The sequence below is a fragment of the Ranitomeya variabilis genome, chromosome 1 (genome assembly GCF_051348905.1).
Source record: "Ranitomeya variabilis isolate aRanVar5 chromosome 1, aRanVar5.hap1, whole genome shotgun sequence".
Taxonomy (NCBI): Eukaryota; Metazoa; Chordata; class Amphibia; order Anura; family Dendrobatidae; genus Ranitomeya; species Ranitomeya variabilis.
In genome coordinates, this window is record NC_135232.1 from 498,071,928 (window position 1) to 498,094,351 (window position 22,424).

Here is a 22,424-nt window from a genome sequence, read left to right on the forward strand (position 1 = left end):
TGATTGTCTCTTATGGCAAGTGATAAAATGTTTGGCCACAGAGGAAATATTACTATTAGAAAAAGTGCTAACATTAGAATTATCATGTAAATGTTCATTAATGCGGACATTCAACTTGCGGCTGGTGCACCCTATATATAGCAAATGAAAGCAGTACATCGGATACAGTAAATAATATTTTTAGAATTACAGTTGATATACTGTTTTATTTGAAAGGTGTGAGTATTATCAAAATTAACAAATGTGGTACTGGAATATGCAATTTTTTTCTAACACATTTATTGGTATGGTCGTTTCATCGACGATCTCCTATGTATCTGGCGCTGTGATATTTCTGATATAGTTTCTTTTGTTGAATATCTCAATGTCAACTTCAATCTTAGATTCACGTCTATGTTTCATCCTACAACCATTACCTTTCTAGATCTGCAACTTAGTGGCACCCCAAATCAGAATGTAATTGCGTCTATGTATTGAAAACCAACTGCGGAGAAAACTATCCTTCATGCAACCAGCAGTCACCCCAAACATACTATTAAGTTCATACCAGTGGGTGAATACATTAGAGTTTCCCACAGTTGTAATGATAAATATAATCGGGAACAGGAAACAGAATATGCTGAAACTAGACTGACGTCAATTTAGGCCATAATATTGCCAATTCAAAAACAGGGCTAATTTAGTCAAATATTATGATGGCAATTCCTTGAAAACCAACGCTAACTCTAAAAAGCCTGTTCTATCCATTCAGTTTAGTCCACAATTCAATGCCATAAAACAGATTATTACCAAATTTCTTCCTGTGTTATAAGAAGTTTCCAACATTCTGAAGTCTGGTTGCAATATTGCAGCTAAGAAAGCTCCTTCTCTTGGTAATGGTCTATCGCCTACCTATTTTAGGAAATTTAATGCCACTTGGCTTAATTTTAATGGTTTGTACAAGTGTTGTGCTACACGTTACCAAATGTGCAAATTTGCATGTCTCAGTACCACATTTGTTAATTTTGAGAATATTCAAACATTTCAAATAAACAGTATATCAACTGTAATTTTAAAAAACTGAAAGCACCTCCCCGTGGTGGAGATTTAAGAAGAATCCTACTTACCCGAGAAGCGTTCTGGATCTTCAATCTGGGAACTAGATTTACGGAAGGTTTAAATCTGTGCTGCGATATGATATGTCACTATTAAGGCTTTTTTTTCTTTTGTATTATATATTTTCATTTTTACTCATTTTACACAAATCTTGTGTTTTTTGCATTTTATGTCATTGATTTCATATGTCATTGTTTTCATAAGATTCAGATGTTTGTTTTAAATGTCATGTGATTCCTTTACCCAACTGGAACCATCTTCACATGTAAATACGACTTATGGGCAACTCATTCCCATTAAGCTTTGAGGAAGAACGCTGTTTGAGTTCGAAACGTGTTGCCATGTTGTTTCCCTCTCCCCTGTTTGCACTTGCATAGACAATTTAATTGCTTGAATAAATTTGGATCAATTTTACAGAACAAGAAGCTAGAATCCCTTCCTTTTTCACATTGCTCATGACACTGGTCAGAGCATATTTCTATGCTTCTTGGATCTACATATATGGTGAGCTGGCTTATCCTCTTTACACAGCAGGAGAGGTAGTGTCCATTCAATACTACATGCCATGTACTAAATTGTACAACACCTGACTATGTGTATGTATGCATAAGTATCTTATAAATCTTTAACATTTCTTCAAAGGTGGCAGTGGTTCTTACAATAGAAAAGTTACTCTAAACCGGGACTGGAGTAACATTTCTGGTGATGCTCACAGAGGCGTACTCCACAGATAAAATGTGCTAAATTCATTAAGTGGTGTGTGCTTCTTAATGCATTCAGCGCATCTTATTCCTGAATATCCCGTAAGAAACGTCAGTTTTAATGAATCGGGGTCTTTGACTTCACAGACCCCTGAGACGTAAATCTGATTCTACCTTTACCTGCACCAAAAGCGAAGAAAAAGCTCTTTTCCGGAAACTCTTCCAACAGATCCTTCACTCTCTTTCCCATTCGTTCATTTCTTTTGTAGATTAGCTCTTGGCGAAAATAATTATCAATCTCTTGTGCAGTTATTTGTTCATGTGCTGGCAAGGTGACATTTATAAAATTAGGCACCTGAAAAAAAATCAAAACTGAATTGTAGGGATGTATAAGGAAAAGCACAGCTTAATTTAGCATTCTGTTGAATCTGCTACTAATATGCTATTATTCTCAAACAGCGTGCCCCTGATCTGTGTCATACGATAAAAATTCACCTAGATTCATAATAAGGAACTGTATGAATAACATTCTCTAGTTCCGGATCATTGGAGACAATCCCACAAAAACTTCTGGGCTCTAACAAAATACGAACTCCATGTTATTCCCATTGAAAATGGACAGATATCGACATTTTGTATCTAATGGAGATGTAAAGCATGTATCTAGCACTACCATACTAAACAATGAAGCAGTCGTTGATAGGAACGTTTCTGCAGATGCTAAACTGGCCACACACAGACGGACCTTTCTATTTGGCCTACTTGAGTAGCCCAACAAAATGACATCCAGTTATTAAACTTTCAACAGCTTGTATGTTCTGTCTAAATGATCTTACAATAGCGATCAGTTGTTATGTAATATCAGGGTTATACTGGTCTCACATGCTGTGACATTATACCTATAGTAATTGGGTGACCCCAGAATACCAGTTGGTCTATGTACAGTGTGTTCTTAAAATCTATAGCTAATTTGTTTCTCTTGGAGATAATCTCCTTAAAGTATATCTAACATATTTTTGAAATAAAATGTGTGATATATGTGTATAATTAGGAGGTGAAAATATTACACTACAAGCTCAACATGATTTCAGCATACTGATAGCCTGAGAAATCACATATATGGAGCCACAACATCAAAGAGTAGTTTTTTTGCAGCAAAAGCTGGAGCTACGTTCCTTTCTCCTGATATAAACCTTAACAATACGCAGCAATGTTTTTGAGAAAATGTACAATCATACTTGTGAAGAATCATGGTTGAATATTATGGAGTTCAGGTCTCCACAGTTGTAGTGTTTGATGAGGTCCTCAGTTGTGTATGGAGCTTGGAGACTTCCAGCACGAAGACTTTCCTGCTGCAAGAGGGTTTGGTTCAAGGCAAATACTACCTGGAAAAGAAATATAATGCATGACATGGTTGTCTGCAAAGCCAAGACATCTCTAAGTATCGATTTTGTTGCCAAACATGTCTGCTCACAAGAACAATATAAACTTCAGGAGGTAAAACATATTGATCAACCTTTACCAATGGGAAATTAATGATCTCATTGGGTTGATGTAGGCCACATCTTCATCTTTTTATGTACACAATTTCTCATAAATCAGTCCATTTTCATCTATGGCAAATATGTTTTCCCTACATAGCTTTGCTTGTAAAGCCTTGCACTTGTAATGATTTGTGGTGGAGTATGCTTGAATTTGTACCAGTGATACTTACTTTTATATTACTTGCTAATATTTCTCTAGGCTTTTATCATGAAAAAAAAAACTCTTTTCAATAAAATAGATTGGACAAATGGTAAAATACCTGAAATGATAAAATTCATATATCCTAGAATTTTGGAAGTATAGAATTGCCCAGGGTCAAAATATAGCATTCTCTGCTCTTTAATAAAAATCAGTAAGAAGAGAGACTCTTCAAAGATTAAACAATGTTTTATTAGACTCCTCTTTTGTGAAGACTCCTTATTTCAGAACTAAAGCTGGAAGCATGTTTTTCAGGAGCGTGATCTAATAAACTGATTGACTTGACAAGCAAAGTTGAGAATGGACAAACAGAGAAGATAGAGCAATTGATTGAACAGATGTGAGTGTTTTTGTTGTGAAGGTCTCAAAGCTGGCAGGGTGGCGATTGGCTAATTTAAGTTGCATAATACTATAAGCCTTTCATATGCAAATTGTCTCTTTGATCTCATGTGGATAAAAGTGCAAGGCAGGGGGTCTTTTGTCTTAAAAAAGAATCCACTGTCTGATGGACCCTTGTTCCTCTCCCACCCTCTTGAACTAATATATAGGTTCACTAACTGTCACTGCAGAGGGAACATGACAGCTGCAGAAATACAACCAGAGTCCCATATTGCTTGCATTGAACGTGATTGTATGGTTTTATAAAGACCAAATATTGTCATTCAGAAAGCAATGACTCAGATCTTGCTTCTATAACAAACTACTAAGAAAGATAATCAGTTTTTAAAAGGAAGAAATCTCAATGATTTTGATTTTGCTAAGTTTCCAATTTTGAAGGCTGATGGTACTTGGGGGAGGAAGGGGTTGCTTAGTTGCCCCAAACACTTTACTCAGTTGGCTGATCTGGAAAAAATTGGGCAATGTTTATCTGAAGTGTACAACCTATAAGAGCTGTCCATTTTCATAGAAATTGGGGCCAAGACAGACATCGTTTGAATGCAAATTATCTTCTATTGTGTAAATCAGGTTTTAGTGTTACTTGTATTTTATTTTCCAAAATAATTATTTTTTCTCCACATCACAATATCTATTATCAAAACTAAATAGTAATCTTACAAATTTCACATCGGCCACTGGAGCTTTTTTAGACTCATATTTCCTGTCTGTTTACAGTTTTCTTATCAGTAGATGCAGGATTACAATGACAGTTAACACCTTTACACATAGCTGATAAGAAAGAATTGACCAATCACAATAAGTGATGTCACAAATGTCCCTACTCCTCCTTCCTTCACAATGACCTTTGCATAGGCTCACATGATTCTTCAATACAAAACTTAGGGGTTTGGCCTGATCATAGTGGCCATGTACATGTGTTGTTTCTTGAAACAATAGAAATTTAGAGTCTAATAATGGCTCAGTGGCCAGTGTGAACAGTGCAACATTTATATTCTTTATTTTTATTACAGACTGAGATATGTAAAAGAAAATAAATTGACAACATTTTTTTAGAAAACACATTTAACACAAAAGCCTGACTTAAATAATATTTATTTAATAATAATATTATATATATTTAATTTTTAATAATATTTGTTTTGTATTTGAAAACATATTCATGTTTTACTTTTTGCATACATTTTTCAATATTCCAATTTGGCAATCGTACACCTCATAATTATGGTATATCGAGGGCTATTGATGCAGTTTTATACCGTGTTCCTACCTTGCGACATTTGTTCTTACTTCGTCCTTTTTGAGCAAAGGGAATTAATCTGCTTAACCAAAAGGCTGAAAATAAATTATTACACTAAATCAAGATATTTAACTGTGCAAGTTTATTTTGGCACACCTGTTTAAATTGGGACATAAGCATGCTACACCGATATTACAGGAAGGCTGGTGCTACATTAGCCTTTTTGGGCATCACATGTACCCTACCTTGAATTTGTGGTTGACTGAATATTTTTCTAGAGCTGGATAAATGTGGTATTTTTTTTTAAATCACATAAATGCTATATTTGTGTCTAAAAAGTATGTTAAATGAAAAAGTGGTAAAATAAAAACACACCACTGCAAAAAAATTGTGATTCTCTCACAGCAGCACCATGACCATTGCTGGTAGCATCCATCCCTACAGTAATATCTCCACATGAAGCATACACTTGGCCTCCTTTGCCTCTGGCAAGCATATTAGGCTCACCCACCCAGTTTCTTAATCATTTTTCTGTCTGCCTACTGCATTTCATGTCCTCCGAATTTCCAACTCTTATTCTGGGAGACTTCAACATCCCCATAAACAGCTCCACTCCCCATCTGCATCCCAGCTTTTGTCTCTAACCACTTCTTTTGGTCTCTCACAGTTCTCAACCTCTGAGACACAGAAAGATGGTAATCCCCTTGATCTGGTCTTTGTCCAGCTCTGTTCAGTCTCATACCTAGATAACTCACCTCTTCCACTCTCTGACCACAAAATTCTCTCCTTCACGCTTACAAATCCTCACCCACCCCAGCACACTCCTACTTATCACACATTCAGAAATCTACAAGCCATTAACCCTAATATACTTACAGACTCCCTACACTCATCACGGTCCCCAATGTCCTGTTTTTCCTTTCCTGATCTGGCTATAAATCACTGCAATTACACTCTCAGAAGAACCCTGGACTAAGTAGGGCCCCTCATCCTCAGAACTTCCAAACACAGACTAAAACAGTCCTGGATCTCATCGCAAACTCAATTTCCCCAGCGATGCTCTTGGAGTGCGGAACACCAATGGAAGAAAACTTGCACATCAGAACACTTTATCCATGATAAATTTATGTTAATAACCTATATCTCTGCCCTTCACCTCGTCAAACAGACCTCCTTCACCACCCTGACATCCTCACTGTTAAACAACCCCAAAAACCTTTTCAACACCTTTCACTCGCTCCTCAGTCCAAAAGAACAGGCCCCTATCACAGACATTTGTGCTGTTGATCTGGCCTCACACTTTACAGAGAAAATAGAAAACCTCCATCAGGAAATCAGCTCCCAACCACCAATTGTCGGGAGTCGGGACTCCTATCCATCCCCATATCTCATCTGGCTCACTCTCCACATTTGACCCAGTCATAGAAGAAGTAGTTTCCAGGTTCCTCTTTTCTTCTCATCCTGCTACATGCACTACTGACCCCATTCCCTCACACCTACTCCAGTCTCTCTCTCTCCAATCATCAATAGTCACCTAATTATAATATCCAATCTCTCCTTCTCCTCTGGTATTTTCCCCATCCTCCTTGAAACACTCTATCATTAAAAAAACGCTCTCTCGATCTATCCTACACAAATAACTACAGACCACTCTCTCTTTTATCTCTAAACTCTTGGTGCGCCTGGTCTGCTCCCGCCTTACCCGGTACCTCTCCACTCATTCTCTCCTAGACCCATCACAGTCCAGCTTCTGCCCTGTTATGATCTGGTGACCTTGGAGCCACATGAGAGACTTTCTCAGGAGTAGGTGGTACCTGTACTGACCGCAAACCCTAATCTAACACCGCAACTAGAAGTAGCCGTGGGATGTACCTAACACGTCCTAGACATCTCAACACAGCCGGAGGACTAAATACCCCTATAGATGGAAATGGGAATTCTATCTTGTCTCCGAGCAGAACCCCAAAGGATAGGCAGTCCCCCACAAATATTGACTGTGAGTATAAGAGGAAAGACACACGCAGGCAGAAAAACATGATTTAGCAAAAGAGGCACTTCTAGCTAAATAGAAAAGGATAGGACAGAATTCTAAGCGGTCAGTATTAAAATCCTAAAAACATCCACAGCAGATAATACAAATATTCCACATCTAACTAAAGACATAGAAAGTATATCTGCATCTCCTGAGAATCCAGCATGACTGAAAAATCCAAACAAAGTCTAAGCTGGACAAAAACACAATAAATTGCACTGAATTGCAAAGCACACTGCATGTGTGCACAAAGACAAAAAAACAGACACTTATCTTAGCTGAATTTGCAGCAGGGCATGAGGAGCCAGAGAGAGGTGCAATCCCTCCAAGTACAATGGACAACTGGCACAGACTCATGGATCCTGCACACCTAAATACCTAATAGAGCTGCAATCAGCAGAAACACCTGCCCAGATTACAACCCCAAGACAACTGCACTACCACCAACAACCACCGGAGGGAGCCCAAGAGCAGAATTCAGAACACTGCCCCCTACATTCTGCAGAAACTTCACTCATCAAAGTGGACCTTTTGACAGCAAAACATAGCAGTGACCACTCTCTGCTCTTTCTGCTTGACCACTCTGCAGCTTTCAACACTGTGGACCACCACCTTCTACTCTCTATGCTCCAAGCAATAGGCATAAAGAACACTGCTCTCTCATGGTTCTCTTCCTATCTTTGTTACCACTCCTTCAGTGCATCATTTGCTGGCTCCAGTTCTTCTCCTCTTCCTCTCACTATTGGGGTACCTCAGGGTTCAGTTATTGGCACTCTTCTATTCTCTCTCTATACAGCCCTCATAGGACAGATCATCAGCAAATTTGGCTTTCAGTACCTACTTTATGCTGATGACACACAACTATACACTTCATCCATTGACCTTACCCCGCTGTACTACAGAACACCAGTGACTGTCTGACCACAGTTTCCAACATCATGTCTGCTCTATATCTGAAACTCAACCTTTCCAAAACTGAACTTCTTCTGCCCCCCCATCTACTCACCTCCCTATATCTGACATCTCCCTCTCTGTGTGGCACCATAATCACGCCTAGGCAGCAGGCTTGCTGTCTGAGTTATGTTTGACACCGATCTATAGTTCACCTCTTATATGCAATCCCTTGGCCACTCTTGCCGCTTGCACCTAAAAAACATCTCTAGAATCCACTCCTTTCTCACCACAGAAACAGCAAAAACCCTCACTGTTGCCCTGATCCACATCCGCCTCGACTACTGTAATTCTCAACTATTTGATCTCCCCCCACTTGACTTTCCCCTCTCCAGTCTATCCTTAATGCAACAGCCAGGGTCATGTCTCTGGCTAATTGTTACTCGGACACATCCACTCTCTGCCAGTCATTGTACTGGCTGCCCATGCATTATAAGATTCAATGTAAACTGCTTGTTCTCACCCACAAAGATCTCCACAGTGGGACTCCCCCCTGCATCTCTTCCCTCATTTCTGTTTATCAGCATACCCGGTTGTTATGCTCCATAAGCGATTTTCAATTAACATCTGCATTAATTTGTACCTCACACTCCCGGCTCCAAGACTTCTCCAGGGTTGTACCAATCCTCTGGAATGCTCTACCCCAAGAAATTAGTACTAACCATATCTTACACAGTTTTAGGCGCTCCCTAAAAACACATCTGTGTAGCGCTGTCTATCATGTTACCTAATCAAAGTCCTTTCATATATAAGCTAGTCTCTACTTCTCAGAACATAATTCTCCATCATACTGCATCGCACACATATGAACTACAAATATTGGCTGGTGACTAGTGCATGCAGCCCTTATCTACCCCCCATTTCCTCAAGATAGCGGGACCATCATTGTAAATAAGAACCTGCACTTTGTCACCCCCTCTTCATTGTAGATAGTAAGTTCTTACTAGCAGGGTCATCATTGTTTTTGCTTTAATTATTGTATTATCTTTAACTTTGTTACTTATGACTGTTGCATATGAACTCTTGAATTGTAAAGTGTTGCAGAATATGTTGGCGCTATATAAATAAAGATTATTATTATTATACTATTAGGGAGGAAGCAGAGGGCATAATGGAATATAGGTATGTCACATCACTTTTCTCAAGTATAATGGAAAAAACTCCTATTATAAAACTTATTGGACCTCAATGTTTATAGTTATACATATATCTGAGACTTGTGGTCCTGTGACCTACAAATTGGGGCTGTTAGGATGAGCAGATCGGGTATCCACCGTTTATCATTGGTGACAGTAGAGACGTGTCCTTTTAGCCCCCAAAGCGCTCGCTGTGGGCACTTTGGGGGCTAAAAGGACACGTCTCCACTGTCACCAATGATAAGCGTTGATAATTAATAGGACCATTTCAAGCCTGCTATATTTATCAGTTACTCCCTTTCTTACAGTCGGTATGCTCATGAAGGTCAATATATGACTGAAATGTTTGACAGAAGTACTACTATTGGATCACATTAAATCTCTTCATCTGAAATACCAAAGCTGAGTGCCAAGTTTTTTGCATTATACTTGATTGGGTTGGGACCCTACTTGTGCACCTGCACAGTTGTGCCACGGTTTCTTTCTACATCACTTGTCTCAGTCACAGCAGGCTAATGCAGCCTCTGACAGCGACATCATCTGCTCAGTCCACTTGTTTCCCTGCCATAACACTTAAAAGTTGTGTATAGTGGAATTTAAATTTTGTCAATAACACCTGTTTCTGTTCTTCCTCCTAGTCCCCTAACCCAAAGCACCCCGAGAGTTAAGGAAGATTCTTCACCAGAACATATTCTTCAAGTTGATTTATTCAAAGAGATGAACATTCAGTCTTTGTACTCGAATGACATGGTGCCGGAGAAGTTGGAAGATATTATTATAATGTCAAGTCATATTGCTGGCTCTGCAAGCTGTGGTGGTAGGGGCACTATCTGTAGTAAAAGTACTCTGAGCCAAGGCAAATATCAATGTGGGAGTCAGGCAGGTAGGGCAAGGTAATATCATTAACCACACATAGACTACTGTCAGAAAAACCAGGGATGAGAATGATGAGGATCCTGTGATTCATAATACCTGGGAACCAGACAGGTGCTGGGGAGGTGATGTCATTAGTGGAAGAGAGCCATGGCTATACACAGAGCAGGTGACATGCACCTTAAACATCCTCTGGGGCACAATCTGCTTGTTCTTTGGTCACTTCTGCAGCAGGAGATGCCGCACATGCTACAGGTGGAGGTGGCTCAACAGTGCCTGTAAATACGGGCTGCAGTAGTGGCGAGTCATACATGTGGGCATCTCATGTGTGGATATTCATTTGCATGTCGCCACCAGATGATTCTTCAGGAGACTGAAAGCTCTGCAAAAGGAAAAAAAATGTACATGTCCAGACAAGTAAAGGCTAGGAACTGTGGCTCTCCATTAGCACATCACCTGCTCATTTGCGAAGCAAGGCGGACAACAATTAGAGCAAGCCTCACAACTGTATTTCTGTCAGCCATGCTGCAAATTTTGCAACATTTCAACATAGCAAACTGCTGGAATTTGACATTGCTATTTTGGAGCATCTGTACCAGCAGCATAAAGTGGTGACAGATTATATTAGCTTATTTTGAGAACCATCAGTGGCAGCCAAATTGGTGCTGAGCGTCACATACTAAAACCCTTTGAAGAAACTAAAAAAAATTGCTAGTAGGGTCAACTACTTGGGGTCCTTTCATGCTGCAGGTTTTGGTGGAAGATGAGAAGACGAGGAATGTGAAATGGAGCAGCAGCAAAAGGAGGCTGTGGATGGAACATTGAGTTGACAAAGGCAGTGGGCCAGACTGCCAGTCATAGTGAAAATAATGACAATGATGCTAGCCATAACAACCAGCTGTCACAGTGGGCTGATGAACGTGAACCAACTGGGCCCTTAGTCATGCTGGTGAGCATGGTAAGCTGTATGCTGAAATGCTAGTAGGATGACAGGTATTTTGTTACCATCAAGCAAAGGGATGGCTACTGGATTGCCATGCTTTTAGACCCTTTCTATTAAAACAAAATGGGGGAATTTTTATTACTTCTGAAACGGTATCCAAATTGTTATAATACCAAGATAAGCCTTGTTTCCAGCTTGGGTGGGGAGGAGGGGGGGGGGGGCTTTGCACTCTCTGCAGACCCAATGCTTCCCTGCCTTTGCCAGTGTTACAGATAAAAATAAGTAGCTGAGGCAGCAACAGCAAAACCAGTATATTTGACATAATGGACCAGATGTTTTATCTATCTTTACACCACCCTGATGAACTTCAGCAGCAATATATATCTGCCAACTGTATGTCAGATGTATAACCTGACCCTCAGTACCTTACCAAACAAGACAAACAATTTCAGCAGGGTAGGTAATGAAATCTAAAACATAACTTTTAATGAGATCCCTTAAAAAGAGGCTCCTGGCCACAAAACATATGCAGACAACCAAACGATAAAGTGCAAGTGCCCCAAAACAACTGTGCTCAAGATAAAAAACTGGTATGGTCTCACCCATGTAAAGTTTCCTTCATCCCAGTTATAGCGATGTCACTTCACCAGGGAATGTGAACTGAACATCCCTTTCCTTTCAACCAATGGGGTATAAATGAAAAATCGAAAAAAATAGGAGTGGGGGTATTTGTTTTGCTTTACCACTCTGTGTCATGCCCCTGCATTGCTGCCACCCTAATAAGGGCAGTACCCTAGTTTGGGCCTATTCATAAATTACCCATAAGGTTATGTAGCCTCACCATAAGGTTATGTAGCCTAGCACTAGCTGAACAGCCAGTGTCATTCATACCTACACTGTGTCCTTTCTCAGGCAGATAACCTGAGCCCTGATCCTATAGACGTTGACTCAACAGATTGGCTGGTGGCTTTGTCACATCCAAGAGCACCAGGTTATCTGGCATAAGCTTGGAAAACCTTACATTTGTCAAAATAAATCAGCAATGGAGCCGTGCCGACTTTCATTCACCTACAGCTGAAGTAAAATGATCAAATTGGCCGTACCATCTACCTTACTGCCTGCCATTGTCTGTATTCTACACAGATCTGCTGTCACTGGTGCCAATGACTGACACTCAGCTGGATGTCTACTCCCTGTCCATCATACTATCTATGCTGTAGTACTGCTGCTGCCAGGGCTGCCCCTACACAGTCAGCTCTCTTCTTACCTGCCCTGTCATAGTTTTCTATCAATTGGCTTCTACCACTGCCAGTGCACAGTCAAGCCTCTCACACATCTCCTGGGGGTTCATTGAGTCTTATAGTGCTACACTGTACTTCCAGTGACAGACTCAGGATACTTGACGGGTTTTCACATGAGCAAAGTTCATTTCAAAGTTCATTTTAATCCAAACATATTGGAATAATAATAATTTTCACAATTGGATACGTTTAAATAAAATGTTCCTGTGCTGATATAATCTTATAAATGTGTTCCTGCTGTGTAATGGCCGTGTCTGACCGTGCAGGGACATATTATGGGAGCAAAAGAGAGTATACAGACATTGCAGCATGGGATCGAAGCCAATTCTTTTTTGAGGTAAAACATTTTTAATAATAGGCAGGGAAATGTTTTACCTCACAGAAAGAATCAGCAGTGATCCCCTGTTGTGTTATCTGTATACTTTTTGCTTCCTTTTTTTCCGCAATGTCATCCATATGCAATCCTTATACCTGTCCATTTTGTACATCTGTGTGACATCCATTTTTTACATAAACAATGTAAGGAAGTCAAATAGAGTTCCCCCATCTTTACAATTGTTATATACCCATGACAAACGCATGACATACGGATGGTAACCTGTATGTGATTTGTTTTTTGCACAACCATTGACTAATAATGGGTGAGTCTGATCCACAATACTGATTAAAATAGTGCATGTTGCTTTCTTTTAATGCAGAGCATCTGTCCATATATAAAAATCTTTGTGAACTACACTACCACAAACACAATGAATTAAAACAAGACACGTAACTAAATCTGACGTATATTTTTTTCCAGACTTTATTTGCTCTTTGTGCCTGAAAGACCCCAGTCCTAAACTGCAACAATGGTTTTGTTATAGGGTTAAGGTACCGTCACACTCAGCGACGCTGCGGCGATATAGACAACGAGCCGACCTAAACTAGATCGCTGGAGCGTCGCTGTTTAGGTCGCTGTAGAGACGTCAAACACAGCAACTCCAGAACGATGCAGGAGCGATCCAGTGACGTAACGGCGACTCACTTCTCGTTCTCGCTGGTTAGCTCCATTACATCCATTGTTAGCGTTGTTGCTTTTGATGTCAAACATGACGATACACGCCGACCTGGCGACGAAATAAAGTTCTGGACTTCTAGCTCCGACCAGCGATATCACAGCGGGATCCAGATCGCTGCTGCGTGTCAAACACAACGAGATCGCTATCCAGGACGCTGCAACGTCACGGATCATTGTCGTTCTCTTTGCAAAGTTGCTGAGTGTGACGGTACCTTAAGTTATAAGCCTACAAAATTAGCACCAATTTGATGTTGCTTCACAAGTGAAATTTGGCATTTTGTTCTGACAATTTTGATTGTGTGGCATTAACCCCTTACCTACATCGGACGTACTATCCCGTCCGATGTCGGCTCCCCTGCTTTGATGCAGGGCTCCGCGGTGAGCCCGCATCAAAGCCGGGACATGTCAGCTGTTTTGAACAGCTGACATGTGCCCGCAATAGCGGCGGGTGAAATCGCGATTCACTTGCCACTATTAACTAGTTAAATGCCGCTGTCAATTGCAGACAGCGGCATTTAACTACCGCATCCGGCTGGGCGGCCGGAAATGACGTCATCGCCGACCCCGTCACATGATTGGGGGTCGGCGATGTGTCAGGACAGTAACCATAGAGGTCCTTGAGACCTCTATGGTCACTGATCGCCGGTAGCTGTGAGCGCCACCCTGTGGTCGGCGCTCACAGCACACCTGCATTTCTGCTGCATAGCAGCGATCTGATGATCGCTGTTATGTAGCAGAGGCGATCGTGCTGTGCCTGATTCTAGCCTCCCATGGAGGCTATTGAAGTATGGCAAAAGTTAAAAAAAAAGTAAAAAAAAATGTGAAAAAAATAAAAAAAATATAAAAGTTTAAATCACCCCCCTTTCGCCCCAATCAAAATAAATCAATAAAAAAAAAATCAAACCTACACATATTTGGTATCGCCACGTTCAGAATCGCCCGATCCATCAAGAAAAAAAAAAGCATTAACCTGATCGCTAAACGGCGTAACGAGAAAAAAAAACAAAACGCCAGAATTACATTTTTTTGGTCGCCGCGACATTGCATTAAAATGCAATAACAGGCGATCAAAAGAACGTATCTGCACCGAATTGGAATCATTAAAAACGCCAGCTCGGCACGCAAAAAATAAGCCCTCAACCGACCCCAAATCATGAAAAATGGAGACGCTACGAGTATCAGAAAATGATGCAATTTTTTTTTTTTTTTTAGCAAAGTTCAGAATTTTTTTTCACCACAGGTAAAAAATAACCTAGTAATGTTAGGTGTCTATGAACTTGTAATGACCTGGAGAATCATAATGGCAGGTCAGTTTTAGCATTTAGTGAACCTAGCAAAAAACCCAAGCAAAAATCAAGTGTGGGATTGCACTTTTTTTGCAATTTCACAGCACTTGGATTTTTTTTCCCATTTTCTAGTACACGACATGGTAAAACCAATGATGTTGTTCAAAAGTACAACTCGTCACGCAAAAAATAAGCCCTCACATGGCCAAATTGACGGAAAAATTAAAAAGTTATGGCTCTGGGAAGGAGGGGAGTGAAAAACGAACACGGAAAAACGAAAAATCCCACGGTCATGAAGGGGTTAAATCACACACAGAAGAGCTGAAACGTGTTAGATAATCTATTATTTATTCAGATGCTTAACAACTTGTAAACTAACCTCTTTTTTTCTCTGCTAAATATGGAAATACCGGTATTTAAACAAACAAAAAAGACTTTCCCATTTTATGAAGTTGATGTCTCTAAAACCTCACACATAAAAGCTCCTACTTTAATTTGCTATTTAGCATCATTTTATTGCCTTAATTAGTTTCCATCTTCCAAAAGAAAATAGAGCCAGCTTTTTGTGTTTATTTGGCTGACATTTACTTAAAATTTCATTTGTTTGCCAAATAATTAATAGCCTCAGAGCTGTAGAGATGTGTCCAAGGAAATTTTATAGAAATACAAAAGTATAATTCTTTATATGCAATGCCAAAAAAACTATATTCAAAGAGCCTGGACAGCAGCATCATTTCTAGTAAAATGTAATCCACATCTTGTATCTAACAAGATTATTTTCTATACTGCCAGTGATTGTGAGCTGCTTTACGTTACAATGCTCGTGCCTCCTATTTGTGAAGTCATCTGACTTGGCTGTAAGTATAAAATGCACAGAGCTTTTGGTAATATTTGGGCCCAAAAAACCTTATATATGAGGAGGAAATTAGGCTGCCATCACATTAGCAGTATTTGGTCAGTATTTTACCTCAGTATCTGTAAGCCAAAACCAGGAGTGGGTGATAATACAGAAGTGGTGCATATGTTTCTGTAATACTTCTCCTCTAAGGCCGGCGTCACACTTGGCGTAAGACAATACGCCACGTATTATACGTCCATACTACGGCCGTAATACGGAGAAATGTTCCCAAAATATTGATCCGTAGTCAGGGTGTGTCAGCGTATTTTGCGCATGGCATCCTCCGTATGTAATCCGTATGGCATCCGTACTGCGAGATTTTCGCGCAGGCTTGCAAAACCGACATCTAATGGATTTATGTGCTCAAATGTTCGGGAAAACATATATACAGTATATATATATATATATATATATATATATATATATATATATATATATATGTCATTGAGACACATATATATATATTCTGTATTTAGATTTCATTCAGCGCGATATCTGTGAAAAGCCGGTAATTCAATTGCCGGCTTCTCATTTCTCCTGCACAAACCCGACAGGATATGAGACATGGTTTACATACAGTAAACCATCTCATATCCCCATTTTTTTTGCATATTCCACACTACTAATGTTAGTAGTGTGTATGTGCAAAATTTCAGCGCTGTAGCTGCTAAAATAAAGGGTTAAATGGCGGAAAAAATTGGCGTGGGCTCCCGCGCAATTTTCTCCGCCAGAATGGTAAAGCCAGTGACTGAGGGCAGATATTAATAGCCTAGAGAGGGTCCATGGTTATTGGCCCCCCCCGTGGCTAAAAACATCTGCCCCCAGCCACCCCAGAAAAGGCACATCTGTAAGATGCGCCTATTCTGGCACTTGGCCACTCTCTTCCCACTCCCTGTAGCTGTGGGATATGGGGTAATGAAGGGTTAATGTCACCTTGCTATTGTAAGGTGACATTAAGCCAGATTAATAATGGAGAGGCGTCAATTATGACACCTATCCATTATTAATCCAATTGTTTGAAAGGGTTAAAAAACACACACACATTATTAAAAAGTATTTTAATGAAATAAACACAGCAGTTGTTTTAATAATTTATTGCTCTCTCAATCCATTTGCAGGCCCTCGCTTGGCAAAATAATAAACGCACAAGATACATACCTTCTGATGTCCGATCACGTCCCACGAGGTAATCCATCTGAAGGGGTTAACTAATATTACAGGCACGAGCTGCGATAAACCACTCGCTCGTGCCTGTAATCCCCGGGTGCTGAAAGGAAAGCTGGATCTGTACTTACATTGAGTCGCGGTGATGCGCCCCTGCTGGATGTTCTCATGAACTGCAGCCTGGGAACTTTTTCCCACGCTCCAGGTCATATGAGGACATCCACCAGGGGGCGCATCACCGCGACTGAAGGAAATGTAGGTCAATGACCTACATTTCATTCATTCGCTGGGGAATTACAAGCACGAGCACACAGCTGCATTAGCAGGGCTCCTGCCTGTAAAATAATTAACCCCTTCAGATGGATTACATCGTGGGACGTGACGGTTCAGCTGAGGGTATGTATCTTGTGCGTTTATTATTTTGCCAAGCGAGGGCCTGCAAATGGATTGAGAGAGCAATAAAATATTAAAACAACCGCTGTGTTTATTTCATTAAAATACTTTTAAATCATGTGTGTGTGTTTTTTAACCCTTTCCAACAATTGGATTAATAATGGATAGGTGTCATAATTGACGCCTCTCCATTATTAATCTGGCTTAATGTCACCTTACAATAGCAAGGTGGCATTAACCCTTCATTACCCCATATCCCACCGCTACAGGGAGTGGGAAGAGAGTGGCCAAGTGCCAGAATAGGCGCATCTTCCAGATGTGCCTTTTCTGGGTTGGCTGGGGGCAGATGTTTTTAGCCAGGGGGGCCAATAACCATGGACCCTCTCCTGGCTATTAGTATCTGCCCTCAGTCACTGGCTTTACCATTCTGGCGGAGAAAATTGCGCGGGAGCCCACGCCAATTTTTTTCCGCCATTTAACCCTTTATTTTAGCAGCTACAGCGCTGACATTTTGCACATACACACTACTAACATTAGTAGTGTGGAATATGCAAAAAAAAAGGGGATATGAGATGGTTTACTGTATGTAAACCATGTCTCATATCATGTCGGGTTTGTGCAGGAGAAATGAAAAGCCGGCAATTGAATTACCGACTTTTCACTAACACCGCTGCGTATTTCTCGCAACAAGTCACACTGCTGGTCCGTGTGGAATCCGTATTTTTCTCGCCCCCATAGACTTTCATTGGCGATTTTTTTGCGCAATGCGCTGACAAACGCAGCATGCTGCGATTTTGTACGGCCGTAGAAAGCCGTATAATACTGAACCGTAATATACGGCTGATAGGAGCAGCCCCATTGAGAATAATTGTGCCGTTTATTTTGCGAGTTTTACGGACGTAATTTCTGCGCTCTTACGTCCGTAAAACTCGCCAGTGTGACGCCGGCCTAATTGTTCCACTCCTGTTTTTTTCTTACAAATACTGATGGAAAATACTGACCAAATACTGCTAGTGTGACGGCAGCCTTACTATGAATGATGTGTCATAATTAATGGCCACAAATAAATGGAAAAATAAATGCCAAGATTGCTTACCAAATGTGAAAGCCATGGTTAAAACTGATAGAGAAATTAAATTTTGTTTGAGCGTACACTTAACCCCTTGACCACGGAGGTATTTTTGTTTTTCTGTTTTCGTTTTTTGCTCCGCTTCTTCCCAGAGTCATAACCTTTTTTTTATTTTTTGTCAAAATGGCCATGTTAGGGCTTGTTTTTTGAGGGACGAGTTGTAATTTGGAACCACACTATTGGTTTTAACATATCGTGTACTGGAAAACAGGAAAAAAATTCAAAGTGCGGTGAAATTGCAAAAGAAGTGCAATCCCACTTTTTTGTTTGGCTTTTCTACTTTGTTCACTAAATGCTAAAACTGACCTGCCATTATGATTCTTCAGGTCATTACGAGTTCACAGAAACCAAACATGTCTAGGTTCTTTTTTTATCTAAGTGGTAAAAAAAATCCAAAGTTTGTTTTAAAAAAAAAAAAAAAAATTGTGCCATTTTCCGATACCCGTAGCGTCTCTATTTTTTGTGATCTGGGGTTGGGTGAGGGCTTATTTTTACGTGCCAAACTGATGTTTTTAATGATACCATTTTTGTGCAGATACGTTATTGCATTTTAATGCAATGTCGCAGCGACCAAAAAAATATAATTCTGGTGTTTTGACTTTTTTTCTCGCTACAGCATTGAGCGATCAGGTTAATCCTTTTTTTTGATAGATCGGGCAATTCTGAATGCGCCGATACCAAATATGTGTAGGTTTGATTTTATTTTTATTGTTTTATTTTTAATTGGGGCGAAGGGGGGTGATTTGTACATTTATATATGCGAGGAAGTAATGGTTAACTCACTAAAAAAGTTCAAACAGGCCATGGATGACATTGACTCCCAGTGGTAGCAAATTAGGCAGGTTTGACACATGAATGCAACATGTACTTTTATCCAGCTGGGGCAAAAAAAGGTTAGGCTTACAATACTGGCATATTTTACTACAAAATATGGCAAAGAGGCTTGTTGGTCATAGACTATTGGCAAAGATAACTAATGGCTATTTGCACACATGCTTGTGGTTACAGTTTATTGGCATATAAACTTGGAGGTTTTAGGTAACTCACAGAAACTCAATGGTAAGCACTTAGCTAATACAACTCAGGTCAAACATCTCTGATCACACTAGATGGGGCGATGAGTATTCTACCTGCCATTTGTAATCTCCGTTAGGGAGATGTTAGGCCGGCGTCACACTCGGCGTAAGACAATACGGTCCGTTTTTTACGTCCGTACTACGGCCGTAATACGGAGAAATGTTCCCAAAATAGTGATCCGTAGTCAGGGTGTGTCAGCGTATTTTGCGCATGGCATCCTCGGTATGTAATCCGTATGGCATCCGTACTGCGAGATTTTCGCGCAGGCTTGCAAAACCGACATCTAATGGATTTATGTGCTCAAATGTTCGGGAAAACATATATACAGTATATATATATATATATATATATATATATATATATATATGTCATTGAGACACATATATATATATTCTGTATTTAGATTTCATTCAGCGCGATATCTGTGAACAGCCGGTAATTCAATTACCGGCTTTTCATTTCTCCTGCACAAACCCGACAGGATATGAGACATGGTTTTCATACAGTAAACCATCTCATATCCCCTTTTTTTTTTGCATATTCCACACTACTAATGTTAGTAGTGTGTATGTGCAAAATTTCAGCGCTGTAGCTGCTGAAATAAAGGGTTAAATGGCGGAAAAAATTGGCGTGGGCTCCCGCGCAATTTTCTCCGCCAGAATGGTAAAGCCAGTGACTGAGGGCAGCTATTAATAGCCAGGAGAGGGTCCATGGTTATTGGCCCCCCTGTGGCTACAAACATCTGCCCCCAGCCACCCCAGAAAAGGCACATCTGGAAGATGCGCCTATTCTGGCACTTGGCCACTCTCTTCCCACTCCCTGTAGCGGTGGGATATGGGGTAATGAAGGGTTAATGCCACCTTGCTATTGCAAGGTGACATTAAGCCAGATTAATAATGGAGAGGCGTCAATTATGACACCTATCCATTATTAATCCAATTGTTGGAAAGGGTTAAAAAACACACACACATGATTTAAAAGTATTTTAATAAAATAAACACAGCGGTTGTTGTAATAATTTATTGTTCTCTCAATCCATCAGGAACACCCTCGCTTGGAAAAATAATAAACGCACAAGATACATACCTTCTGGTGAACCGTCTCGTCCCACGAAGTAATCCATCTGAAGGGGTTAACTAATATTACAGGCAGGAGCCCTGCTAATGCAGCTGTGCTCCGTGCCTGTAATCCCCGGGTGCTGAAAGGAAAGCAGTGATCTGTACTTACATTGAGTCGCGGTGATGCGCCCCTGCTGGATGTTCTCATGAACTGCAGCCTGGGAACTTTTTCCCACGCTCCAGGTCATATGAGGACATCCACCAGGGGGCGCATCACCGCGACTGAAGGAAATGTAGGTCAATGACCTACATTTCATTCATTCGCCGGGGATTACAGGCACGGAGCACAGCTGCATTAGCAGGGCTCCTGCCTGTAATATTAGTTAACCCCTTCAGATGGATTACTTCGTGGGACGAGACGGTTCACCAGAAGGTATGTATCTTGTGCGTTTATTATTTTTCCAAGCGAGGGTGTTCCTGATGGATTGAGAGAACAATAAATTATTACAACAACCGCTGTGTTTATTTTATTAAAATACTTTTAAATCATGTGTGTGTGTGTTTTTTAACCCTTTCTGTTGTGAATTTACCTTTTTGGCTCCCTCTAGTGGTTACTAGTGATTTGACTCTGGGAATGTCTGCCATCCCTTGTATGCTCACCTGGGTCGTTAGGTCAGGGGTGTTGCTATATTAGCTCCCTGGACCTTCAGTTCAATGCCTGGCAACGTTGTAATCAGAGCTAATCTGTTGTGCTCTTGTCTACTGATCCTGGTTCCTGCTAGATTAAGCTAAGTCTGCTTTCTTGCTTTTTGCTATTTGTTTTTGTTTGCATTTTTGTCCAGCTTGTACATAATCTGTATCCTTACCTTGCTGGAAGCTCTAGGGAGGCTGGAGTTCTCCCCCCGGGCCGTTAGACGGTTCGGGGGTTCTTGAATTTCCAGTGTGGATTTTTGATAGGGTTTTTGTTGACCATATAAGTTATCTTACTACATTCTGCTATTAGTAAGTGGGCCTCTCTTTGCTAAACCTAGTTCATCTCTGTGTTTGTCATTTCCTCTTACCTCACCGTTATTATTTGTGGGGGGCTTGTATCCAACTTTTGGGGTCTATTCTCTGGAGGCAAGAGAGGTCTTTGTTTTCCTCTTCTAGGGGTAGTTAGTCCTCCGGCTGGCGCGAGACATCTAGCGACCAACGTAGGCATGTTCCCCGGCTACTTCTAGTGTTGGCGTTAGGAGTAGATATATGGTCAACCCAGTTACCACTGCCCTATGAGCTGGATTTTAGTACTTCGCAGACTTACTTGTTCCTCTGAGACCCTCGCCATTGGGGTCATAACAGTTTGCCAGGCCAGTATTAAATGTTAAATGCATTGCAGAAGCGGGATTATAAAAAAGAAAATTCTGAGTTTTTTTTTCTCTTTCTCATTTTTTTTTTCTTTTCCCCTTTACCTCTGAGTGGCTTGTGTTTGCTGCAGACATGAATGTCCAGACCTTGATTACAGGTGTGGACCAGCTTACTGCTCGTGTGCAGGGCATACAAGATTATGTTATCAGAAATCCTATGTCAGAACCTAAGATACCGATTCCTGAACTGTTTTCCGGAGACCGATCTAAATTTAGAAATTTCAGGAATAATTGTAAATTGTTTTTGTCCCTGAGACCCTGTTCATCTGGAGACTCCGCTCAGCAAGTGAAAATTGTTATTTCTTTTTTACGGGGCGACCCTCAGGATTGGGCCTTCTCGCTGGCGCCAGGAGATCCGGCATTGGCTGATATTGATGCGTTTTTTCTGGCGCTCGGTTTGCTTTATGAGGAACCCAATCTTGAGATTCAGGCAGAAAAAGCCTTGCTGGCTATGTCTCAGGGCCAGGACGAGGCTGAAGTGTATTGCCAAAAATTTCGGAAATGGTCCGTGCTGACCCAGTGGAACGAGTGTGCATTGGCTGCAAATT

At 40.7% G+C, this 22,424-nt stretch overlaps 1 protein-coding gene across 1 annotated transcript in view; it reads right to left on the reverse strand.

The window, feature by feature from the left end:
* TRABD2A (TraB domain containing 2A) overlaps window positions 1-22,424 on the reverse strand; it is a 231,706-nt gene that overhangs the window by 52,098 nt on the left and 157,184 nt on the right. The window contains exons 3-4 of the mRNA XM_077281020.1: window positions 3,035-3,181; window positions 1,977-2,151 (exon numbers count right to left, since the gene is read on the reverse strand). Coding sequence (XP_077137135.1) covers window positions 1,977-2,151; window positions 3,035-3,181 — 322 coding nt within the window. The remainder of the gene's footprint in view (window positions 1-1,976; window positions 2,152-3,034; window positions 3,182-22,424) is intronic.